At 36.7% G+C, this 12292-nt stretch overlaps 1 protein-coding gene across 1 annotated transcript in view; it reads right to left on the bottom strand.

Moving 5' to 3' along the window:
- PCGF6 (polycomb group ring finger 6) overlaps positions 1–11804 on the bottom strand; it is a gene marked incomplete at its 5' end in the record, with an annotated part of 25016 nt that extends 13212 nt beyond the window's left edge. The window contains 7 exons of the mRNA XM_010285786.1: positions 1493–1591; positions 4834–4861; positions 8698–8806; positions 9428–9487; positions 10279–10334; positions 10918–11014; positions 11705–11804. Coding sequence (XP_010284088.1) covers positions 1493–1591; positions 4834–4861; positions 8698–8806; positions 9428–9487; positions 10279–10334; positions 10918–11014; positions 11705–11804 — 549 coding nt within the window. The remainder of the gene's footprint in view (positions 1–1492; positions 1592–4833; positions 4862–8697; positions 8807–9427; positions 9488–10278; positions 10335–10917; positions 11015–11704) is intronic.
- Between the last annotated feature and the right edge of the window lie 488 nt (positions 11805–12292).

Genomic DNA, 12292 nt, shown 5'->3' with positions numbered 1-12292 from the left:
TGGCCTTCTTGGCCACCTGGGCACACTGCCGGCTCATGTGCAGCTACCTGTCAGCCAGCACCCCCAGGTCCCTTTCCGCCAGGCAGCTCTCCAGCCACAACTCCCCAAGTGTGTAGCGTTGCATGGGGTGGTTGTGGCCGAAGTGCAGGACCCGGCACTTGGCCTTGTTAAACCTCATATAGTTGATCTCTGCCCATCGATCCAGCCTGTCCAGATCTCTCTGCAGAGCCCTCCTGCCCTCCAGCAGATCAACACTCCCACCCAACTTGGTGTCATCTGCAAACTTACTGAGGGAGCACTCGATCCCCTCATCCAGATCATCTATAAAGATATTGAACAAGACCAGTCCCAGAACCGAGCCCTGGGGAACACCACTTGTGACCGGCCGCCAGCCGGATTTAACACCATTCACCACAACTCTCTGGGCTCGGCCATCCAGCCAGTTCCTCACCCAGCAAAGAATAAACCTGTCTAAAAAGAAACCCCAAACAAACAATCCTTTCCCTTAAATAAACAACTCAATTAATGCAAGAAGTTTCTCTAGCCTCATTTTGAGGATACTTTTATTTCTTCAGAATACCAAGTCACCGCCACCTAAAAGCTGTGAGAAAACCAGCAAATGAAAATACATTACTTCCTCAGTGATGAATAATTTATATCTGATTTGCTTTGTCACCACTGACAAGTGGCATGAATAAATATTCAGTAATGAGCTACACAGTCATGCTGTATTGTCTCAGATGGTTACTGCTGTATGAAAACACAGCCTTAACTCCAAAGCCAGCACTTCCACCATTTACCTATTCACATCAGTATCAGTAATTTACAGCTTTAAGAATTATTCATGTATTACGAAACTCCTGTACCTTTTCAACTGAATGGTTGCTGAAATACATTGAAGAATTGAAAACTGGTTTTGACATGCAGCTCCTACCAAAAAGGTTGAGAAATAGGAAGTTATATTCTTTCGTACCATAGTCTGCTCCTCTGCATTCTTATTTGGAGGCACGTGCCTACATTTGCATTCATACCTTTCATTTCAACACATCCATCCACAGTATCATTCTTTCTTAGCCCTCGTTTGCTTCTTCAACATCCAGTTAAATTTTACTGTTATTCAGCTCTTACCTGTCTCTGCCTTCATATCTTCCCACACTCACACATTTTCCTGTCTATATACTCAGTTTTACCTTTCAAGTACCAGTATCTTTTGGTTTTGAATTTCATCTGCTGAAATATTACATGGCACTTTAGAAACTCTATACAAATAATAAAGTATTCTAATGAAAATTTAAGCATCTTGCAAATGAGTTAGGAGAGTTGTTCCTTACAGACCACAAAATTTAAAAGGTTTAATTTTTTAACCCTTACTGCATTAAAAAAAACTAGTATTACTTCCAGACTCTAACGAACAATGGAAATGTTCTGTCTAAAGCGCAGGCAGGCATTACGTTGATCACAGCGAACTTAAGTGCCACTGCAAGTGGCATACCTGACAAGCAGGGTCCAGATCCATTTTTCTTCTGAGGAATTTCTCCACATGTCCAATTGTTGCTTCCCCTGAAACACGCACAAACTTCTTTTCCAAAGGCTGCAAAGAATAAAGACATAAATATTCTTTATAAAGAATAAAAATAAGACAACTTACATTTTCAGCCATCATTCCTCATAAACCCCAAATCCAAGTGAAAGGCCAATAACAGAGGGAGACAGCTTAAATTTTTGGACCCTTCTCTGATCTACTTCCAGATTACCTCATAGGTAAAAGATTAAATATGTATTAAGACTCCAGATTCAAACTTCCTGCTATTTAAAACAACATTTAAAAATAACCAACTACTGACTTCAATCCTATTTTGCTATTGAGGTACCAAAGAAAGATATTTGCTATTAATTCCGCATAGAAATTAGCATTACACAGCATTTTAAGAACTTCTCCACCCACAAGCATTTACTCAACAGAAGCACATCAACTATTTCCTAGAGTTTCCTTATTTCTCCCAAATTGGGCCTGTATATCAAACATGCTTCACTTAATTAAACCATGATATTTTATAACACATGGAGCCTAAGTCCTTTAGCATTCCATGTCTTGGACTGGAATCAACTTAATAGTCCATGAAATTCCATAATCAATTAAAATATACTACTATGCAGAACACAAAGGCAAGACTGATTTGAAATCTTTGTGCATCACTTCTAAATACTTCCATAGCAAGGACTGCAATGACAAGACAATTTTTATGCCAGCCTCAAATTTTAATAGGTTTCTCTTCTATGGATAAAATTTTAAACAGCTGACTGGTGATACAGGTGGCTAAGCAAAGAGGCACAAAGGCAGAGCAGATGACTGCATTCAGCTTGATAAATGGATTACCTTTTGTGTGAACTAATTGGATTTTTATATTGACTTCAGAACAGCTGTGATTTACTATCCAGGTTCATCACATTCTTTTCATTTGAAAGAAGGGTCAGAGAGGGTCAGGGACTGTCCTTGAATTCAATCATGAATTTAAATATGTATCCATGATAACTGTGGTTTTGGAACAATAGTTTGATTTATTCACGTATAAGAGCTAGAAATGCCAGTCAGACCTGAACTAGGGAACCATGCTGCTTCAAGCTTCAAGATGCTGGATTTATGCTTGCTGCATGTATAAATCACAGTTTATGGCCACAGACCTTGTAACCTGTTCTTTCCCCCATCCCCACTAAATAAAGGTTGAAACCCCTTTATATATAAAGTTCAACATCCAGTTCAAAAAAGTAAGACTGAAAAACAAGTAATTGAGGACAGAGCAATCCTAAAAATGGATCAAGGAATGTTTTGTGAGAAATGGCTATGAAAGAGGGATTTAGAAGGTTGATGAGTAAACCTCTTGGTCATGAAATAGACTTTAAAAAGCATGAAGATATAAAGTGTAGTGAAAAAGAAAATAAGGGTAGAAAGGAAGAAGAGATAGAACGAAGCAGAGAGTTAATATACAGCAAGGAACTTGAAAATGCTGGAGAAAAATACCAGCTAAAAGATGTGGCATTTCTTAAAACTCTTAAGTCTAAATATGGACACAAACTTTAGTCTACGGATAGTAGGGTTATTTGCACTACAGAACTATTCACTGTGAGTAATGGTGGACAGTCTTTCATCTTTAACATCCTCAGAACACTACAGTTACAATAAGCATGAATATTTATGGCTTAACAGGGGAAAACACACACACACACAAAAAATACCTTTTCTGAGTCACAAACACTCCTTAATGACGTTCGAGACAAGTATTTTTTAGAAGGCAAAACTACTCACATTGGAATAGCTTGTTTCAGAGGAAGTAAGTGTCTGACACAAATTTTAATATTAGAACATACAAGTTAATAAAATAACCTACAGTCATTCTTCTGTGGCTCAAAATGAACATGATAAAAAACAAAGCAGAAAGAAGGGCAAATATGAGACAGGAAGGATGGGAGGTCATATAAGGGCAAGACAATGAAAAAACAAGTGTGAAATGTAAGGGTAACAAAGAAGAAAACACGCTAGGTGAGTAGGGGGTGTAACAGATGAAAAAAATTGACTGCAGACATTTTCAGGAACATTGCTCCCCTTCTACACATCAATTTTGATTTATGAAACTGTATTCACATTCCAACTCATGGTTAAATTTATGTCGTATTTCTATATTTGAGAGTTTGAAATTGCCTACTAAGCTCTGCCATAGTAGATGTAATTACTATTAAGAATAGCATGAATAACTGCAATCATATCCAACAGGTCAAATTTGTACCTAAAATATATTGATCTGAAATCAACTCACCTGAAAACATGAAGGAAATTACTAAAATGGTACAATCAGGACAATTCATATTTAAGTTACTAACACACTTTTTTCTCAAATTCTTCAACAGTAAAATTTTGCTGCTAACTGTACCACTTAGGTGTCTCTTACATTCTATTATTCTGTGCCATTCCATCTTTTAGCCCTACAATTCCAATACAATGAAAGATTAAATGCAACATATACTGTGTATTTTTAAATTATATCTCTTTCTTGCCTTGAATAGAGTCTTGTTTTCTAAATGTTTAGCCAAAATAGTGGAATGACACACTCTGAGCATCTCTAACTACAGCATATGGAATCATGAAGGCAGCAAACAATGTACAGCTCCTCTATGAAGCAGCTCAGTAAGATCTGTATAGGAAGAAGAGCTGTATGCTTTAGCCAGGACTGGGAACACTATTTCTTGTTTAGCAGAGCAGCCACCATTCAGACAACAAATTTGGTTAGAGAAGGCATGGAGAAAAGTTTTCTGCTGGCTAAGGAAGTGTATTGTGCTGTCTAGACAATTTGTACGATTTTTTTAATATATATTTAAGCACACAGCAATTTACTACATTACTGTTATACTTCAGGCTATGCTTCCTCCGAATAACCTATGCAAGCTTTCCACTACAATTGAAAATCTTCTTCAAAAAACAGTGTTTTAGACAATGGCTACATTTTTGTTTAGGATGCCAATAAAAGCCACAGTAGTGCACTTTTTGGAAAGAGATGCAAGAATAAGAAGCTAGAATCACCTAGGTGAGGTTTCACCAGTATCATTCACATTCTCCCACCAAAACTTTAATTATGTAGCCTCAGAAGCATTCTTGTCCTATTCTGTGATGCTATACAATAATAGGTGTGAAAGTACACTGTAATCCAAGGTTGGTTATTACCATGCTGATGAAAGTTCAGGCTGCACTCAGTGTAAGAAAAACAAGCTAAATTAAATACATTCAGGTTATACATATTTCTGAAGTAAATAATAAAAGAAAAATTCAAAACACATCTGCACCTTAAAATTCCCTGTGCCTTCGTTAGCTCTGAAAAACAAGAGAAGAGTAAAAACAATCAATATTGCTAAGGTTAACAGTTATTAATACCCTCAAGCTCTTTATTATAATAGTGACTTATTGATTCAGTAGTTTGGCATAACAAGCTTATTTCCTGAATCAGGCTCTTCCTTTCATTAAACTCTAATACGTGAAATAATATTAGACTGAATTTATATATCTTTTTCTCCTACCCGTTATTTGGTACCCCATTTTTCTTATAAACTCAGCTATTTATGACTTTAAGGTTTGCCTACATGAAATGGAAAAAACCAACACAGCCTAAAGCCATTTTTAAACACAACATAACATTCATTTTTGTAGGAATAGGTTGCAGTATTAACGCTGCTTAAACATCCATACTTCATCATCCTTGGCATTTGGAACTTTAACAGATAGTACCTAAGAAGCTACTGACAGAACATGTCCAACCACCAAAGAGGCTCTCTGGGCCAGTTGTTGGCCTTCCAGACTCTTTATATCACAGGATTAATGCTAATGCTATCTAGGAACTCAGGAAAGCTGCAGGTGTTTCTCTGGAAGGTGAAATACACACAAAGGTGGCAAATGACCAAATTGCCAGCTGGCCTCAACAGAGGTTCATTGATTTACACAATCTGAGCATGTGATCTATTACTGATCCACACCTCCATCTTCTAGTGCAATGTATAAATTTCTCAATTAATCAAGCCCAATTCATGACATTTCAGTATTCTTTCATTGCATTAGCAAGTATCTACATATGAGAGAGGGAAAAAATGCAGTATTTCATTGCACTGGAGAGGGCAAAAATCAAACATCCCTAAATCAACTATACTTCTACTGACCATTTGATATAGTAAACAAATGCTTGTGCAGATCACACATTAGCATGGCACTTCAAATTACTGTAACTGAGTATCTCCACCGCTAAATATGTACCAGTTATCAAAGTTAAGTAAAACTCTCATCAAATTCTGTCACTGAAATGCAATTTGAAGTTACTAAAAAAAAAAAACCATAGAAAAGCTTTTCCACTACAGCTGTCATTTTTTTTGATACAATTCCACAGCCACAGGAGACTAGATAACACACTCTAAAGACACAATATAGACAGTCAGACTTTCAAAGTAACAATTTCTGTTGGCTGGTCTAATCTACTCTGAGTTTTCTTTATCCAAAGAGCTGTCTTAATCTCTCATTGCCAAGAAAAGCTCTTTGATTTTAACCTTTGAAGGGGAAAACATATTAACCCTTAAACATATTAAGTATAAAAGAAGATCAAGGGTTAAAAAAAGTCACTAAAATAAATTGCAAAGTAGATGCTGCTAGGCCATCATCTTTTGTTTAAAAACATTCTGCACTTCCCTTCATATAAGTAACAAAAACAGTGTATAGTTTCACATAGTATAGATGGTGTTTGCATAATATTACCTACTTTGCTAAAAACACCAAAATGAAAGCTTGAAATAAAACTACCAGAAAAACAAATACAACAACACAGATTCAAAAGTCATTTTGTTTCAGACAGGCAGGTACACGTTTGCTAGTTTTGAGGTCTAAGTTGCCCAACATCCTTCTCTTGCTCTGAAAAAAGAAAAATGTACCTGCTGAGAATCACAGGGGAGGAGGGGCTAGTAACCAGGAGACTTTCACAGTGAAGATCTAAACCAAAGTACTTTAACTACAATGAGTTCAAACTGTATCTAATCCTGCAGTCAAGACAATCTAAGGAAGCTTTCCTATAGAGTCACCAAGTGTTCTAACCTGAAAAGGAACAAACATCTAATTCCCATTTTTTAAGTAATTTTTGACTGAGATAGATGTGAAGCTGTTGGTACGAAAGCATGCTCCCTCTGCCACCTGCCGGGCCAGCACAGCAGTGTCTGGTACCCATCATGGGTCCCAGAACGGGCATCCCTCAAACTCATATCTAGATGGTAACGTAATGACATACAGTCACAGCCAAGGCAGTAAAAGAACTCCGTATTTTCCTAACATTCCTAATCCAATATAAATGTAGGGTAAATAGCATTATACTTACTCTTTTCTACTGAGATTTTAGTCAAAGAATCTTACCTTATGTCTGTATTTATCCATTTAATCATGTTTTACCCAGTGGGGTAAAAAGCATGCCTGAGCACCAGGTCACTGGGACCCTGTACTAATTACATCGTATGTTTTATACCACATTCATTAAAGGGAAAAAAGCCTTTATAAGTACAATTAAAAACTACACTTAAGTTTCAAGTATATAATACACAATGGTCACAGGCTGAACAGCTATATAGAGCCTTTCCTCTCCTGTTCAACACATGGCTCTTGGCTTTACTTATGACAAACCTGCTTTTAATGCAAAACCGTTAATTTCCTCAGTCTCAACACATGAATGTATTTCTGTTCCATACTACTCAGCAGAATGGCAGTATAATACCTTGTTTAAAAAGAAGAACCTGAGACCGACTGTGTTGAAAGGTAACCAAGAATTGCAAGTGCCCAATTTGGGACATCCAAGATTGAATTTGTCTGCAGAACACTTGATACTATAGTTTTAGTCATGACTGCCACTGCTTTCAGCTGCGCCTGTCAGCATTCAGCACTTCTGCAAGTCAGGCATGAAGAAATAAACACTGAAGTTAAGTCACATATGTGGATTCACAAGGACATTCTATAGCAGTCAGGCATTGTTCCCTAGAGGTTTAGCTCTAAGACCTTCTATTTTCTGCCTGCAGTCCCACTCCTCATCCATTTAAAGAAATAAAGCAGCCACATGATGGACAACACAAAAATAAAGCCAACAAAACAAAGAACCACACATCACCTGACCAACATTTACCCATGGAGCAAATTTGTTCTGTACTCTGAATAAAGTGAGACACAGTGGAGACGCTGGGCATAACAGATAAAAAGACCAGGACAGGATGTCTAAAAAGAGTGAGGTTGAATAGTATGCTTTGCAGATAGAATTTCCCAATTTCTGAGGGTTTGATTTTACATCATTTGTGTAATAGTTTGCTATGATCACTTATTGGAATTCCCTGAACGTTTTGTTCGGACAAAGTCAGGCCAAAAGCAGGCACAATGTGCATAGAGGAATAAGAGTTGCACGAGAGTCAAGCCACTTCCCTCCACAATTAAGGTTCTGCACTGTGTGGTGCTAGCAGAGTAGTTACAGGTTGCAATCCTTTTTCAGTTACTCTCTCTCAATCACTAACATATAAATCTGCGTACGGCCAAAGCAATACAATTTCTCCTTCTTGTGTTCCTGAAAACAACTCATGTTTGGGCTAGATTTCCCCCCCACAACCCATGGCTAAAGGTGACTCCCAATACAAAAGCTTCAGCATAGTTTATTAAAGTCTGGGAAACTGTCAGGCAAACTTAACAGTAGACCACATTACTACCCCCACCTATAACATTTACGAGAACGTTGCTGCCCAGTTTGTAGTCGCAGTCCCCAAGTTACATGAGCAGGTCCTGGCACTGTCAGCATTAATGGTAATGCCACTTACATGTGTTTATTTTTAACAAAGTAGTGTAGTCTCAGTTAACTGAATGATGAAATATCTGTCTGCTACAGAGACTAAGGAAGTGTAAGTTTTAAAACTATTGAATTCTCCCTAGTTTTTCATGGGCAGTTTAATTTAACAATTTACACGTTTAATTATCTGCATCATCTACCTATATATAGTTGGCTGTCACTATTGCACTGTAAGTTAAAACCAGGTCCCCACTGCTATTCAAGATGGGGGAAACGCGCATTCAATGAAAACTAAGAGCCAGTTGGCGGTTGAGCACACACAAGCAGCACTCTCAGCCACTGGCTCTTACGTTTGACCACAACTCACCCAATGAACTCCAGAAGTATGGAGATGTCAAGTTCTGGTGGGATCCGGAACACGGAGCCCAGAACTTTTCGAGGTCTTCCTCTGCTCACTGGAACTGGCTGTGGGACAGCTAAAATATTCAAATAGCCAAAATGCAAACATAACTTGAAATAATAAGCAGCATAAGATGCTAACATGGGCCAAGCAAAGAAGATGAGCTCATAAGGAAAAAGAGCCCATACAATTCATCCTATTTTTTTTTTTTTTTTACTAAATCAGCTCTTCATACATTTCATGCTGTGTGTCTGAACAAGCATTTTATTAGCTTTCAGCATGGAACTTCTCAAAGAGCTGTTTATTTGATAGTAAGACAAAAAAATAATTACAATAATCCCTCATCTGTCAACAGACTTTGAAGTTCTTATTTTTTACTCCTTTGTAACATCTAGTATTTATTAAGGGCCATAAAATAAAATTAACACACATTTATATGTATTTCCTGGTTGTAGGCAAAACATGATCTGTTTAAAAAGAATCCAAATGCAATCTGGGTTTAAGTGCTGCCAGTTTCATCTACTTTTGTAATCCGAGAACTGTGACAAGTTACAGTAATCAGACAACCAAGAATCCTGTACCTCCAATACTACATATCTTCTTCAGTTGTGAGCTAGTATTTCAAGGAAAGCCCTTAAGAAAAAATGGTGTAGTACATATTTCCTTAACAGTATCCTCTAAAGTGATTACAGCTCACCTGGTTTGGGCACTTCTAATCCTCTTTCTTTATAGAAATCATGCATTTGTTTTTTCTCTCCTGAAAAAAAGCCACAATACAGAACATATTGGAATGTTATTTCAGATGCTGAGAATATCCATATAATTTCCAACGGTCAGAGCAGTAAAACTTTCCAAGTTCCTACAGACCATCACCATCACTAGTATTCCATATGAGGCTGGGACACTCAAGATAACTAGACTAAGAGTTTGTTAGTAAAAACTGGGAAGAAATCAGAGAAACTGGCCATAAATCATGCTGAAATAGCTGCAAAATGTAGTATCCTTCTGGCTGTCATGACTTTTTTTTATACCATCTATAGTCTACATATATTCACTAGATGTGTACATTACATTTAGTCCACCCTGGTGGGCTGTGCGCATTAATTTGCTCCCCCAGTTCAAGGTAAATGACATGTAACAGTCAACACACCTTAAATTAAAAAAAAAAAAAAAAAAAAAAAAAAAAAATGTGGCAGCCAGGACGAAAATAAAAGCATTTGAGAGAATTCGTCTTCGCAACTTCTTTTCAATGGAGGCAAGTGAACTTATTAGACAGAGTGGTATTTTCTGTACTTACACAAAAATATGAGGCATGACTATGAAATACTACCTGGATATAGCGACACCTGTGTTTCATGAGACAGGGTACATACTGCTATCCATAATAGCATTTATCAGCCACAAAGATGCCAGTTAGCACAGCTAATTCATTAAGATGTAACCAAACATTACAAAACTATTTTAAAGAGCCCAGAGTAGAAACAGGGCTTTGAATTACTGTTTTCTGTTCAGTCTTTTCAATCTCTAGATGGTAATAAAGGGACTTACTTTCCTCCAAATTGACAACTAATTTGTAGACTATATCTTGCAGTTGCCGATCCAGTCTATTAAAGAGAAAAAAATGAGAGTGTCTTTGGTGCAACGCAGAATGGTTTTCATTAAATTGTAACTGATGACAAAGACACTGTTGAAATATGTAAAGAGAAGAATGACAGAGCAGCAACTCCATCTGTCTAAATTCATATCCTGACAGCAGAGCTTCCACAGAAGAAGCCATGTGAAGTTAAAAGCACCACCCTTCAAGAATTCATGAACAGTTCAGGAAACTAAACCTCAATTGTCAGAGTTAATAAGTATACCATGCCAACATAGCTTTGTCTAAAAGAAAATCTAAGTAAATAGTTAAAGATCTTATATCACCTGTAACACCGAGCAAATGCATAAAAATGCCCAAAGTGGGGGATAACAAACCCTAGAAAGGGATACAAACTAGATAAAAATACTCAATTTCTTGTTTTATCTTCACTATTGAGATGAAGCTTAAAACAACAAAGGACACTGCATTTTTTGTACCTATTCCTTCATTTGAAATAGGAAAGCACTACAAGTCTGTAAAACAAAACATTTAAAAGCAAGCAGCAAAACTTGAAAAAAATTATAACTATAAAAATGGCATGAACTTATTACCTGATATTATAAAGGGGCTGTGTCTGATGTACAACAATATTGCATTTTGGACATCTGTTGCTATAGTAGAAGTGTCTCACTATGCAGCTTTTACAAACTGTAAAGAAAAAAACCCAAAACATAAAAGTCACGTCTGTTATACAATACCATCTTTTCAAGCAAGAGGAACAATTACACCCAGACCTACACCCAAAAATTTGTCAGAGACAAAATGAAGCAAGTCTTTCAACTTTCAAACTCAAGTAAACAGCAGCTTTCTGACTGTACAGGATACAACATTCCCAAATATTCAATTGGGATTATTCTATTAATATTGCTAATTATTGAGGACTAAAACACTCAAATCAGTTTTTTATTATCCATCTATTTCTATTCATCAAATTATAGACTAACTGTTCCATGGGTGCATATAACCATTTCTATATCCGAACTGGTATTTCCACACAGCCACTTACTGAGTTTTGGGAAATTACAAGCTCCTATCAGCAACAGGTTAGGAAACACTCTATTCCTTTAGGAGCAAAGCCACTCAACTTTCTTTTCTCAGTTACACACTCAAATTTCTAGAGCCTACTTAAAAAAAAATATTTAAAAAATGTATGTAGCAGCTCTATTTTTGTTTTCTGATGCTTAAAACATCCACAAATATATTTTCCTTAAGGAACAGAATAAACACAACACACATTCACTTCAAACAGAATTATCTTTGTGAAGCCACAACATAAGAACAGCTGATTCTTATTTGAATTTGCAACTAGACTCTTAGAATGACAATACTGATACTTACAGGTGTGCAGACATTCTGTAATAGTTGTAGCATCAATAAAGTAACCTTTGCAGATGGAACACAGGATGTAAGGGGTCAACTCTGCGAGGTTTATCATACGCTACAAAGACAGATTATAAGAGTTTGAAAATACGGGCTAAGCCATGAAATTTCCTGATTGCAGCTTCCAAAATATAACGGCCTTAACCCATGAAAAAAATCTGTATCAACATGCTACAGAAACTGGCTTCCCTAAGAGGTTAATCATTCCTCACATACAACTGTTTTCTAAAGACTTTTATCTCGTCTTCTGAATTGACCTTTTTGTGAATAGAAATCCAATCTGTTTCATTAATCATATCTGAAAAGCAACTTATAAACAATCCTTTTAGGGAAAGTTCTTTTGGACAAACTCTTTAACAGGATATCAAATAATCAGCAAGCTTGAAGTGGATACTAGTAGCAAACAATATTATTTGAAAATGGTCAGTAAACATGTTGGGCCCACAATCAAGATATGTAAGCAGTGCTGTCTCTTGTTTCTACACACATTTAGGGATTATACAAATATATATTGAAGCAAAGACTGAAATTTCACTGCTCTGAATT

Source organism: Phaethon lepturus, unplaced genomic scaffold (genome assembly GCF_000687285.1).
Source record: "Phaethon lepturus isolate BGI_N335 unplaced genomic scaffold, ASM68728v1 scaffold34100, whole genome shotgun sequence".
NCBI lineage: Eukaryota > Metazoa > Chordata > Aves > Phaethontiformes > Phaethontidae > Phaethon > Phaethon lepturus.
Note: the sequence above shows the minus strand (reverse complement) of the source record. Positions and strands in the feature narration are given on the sequence as shown.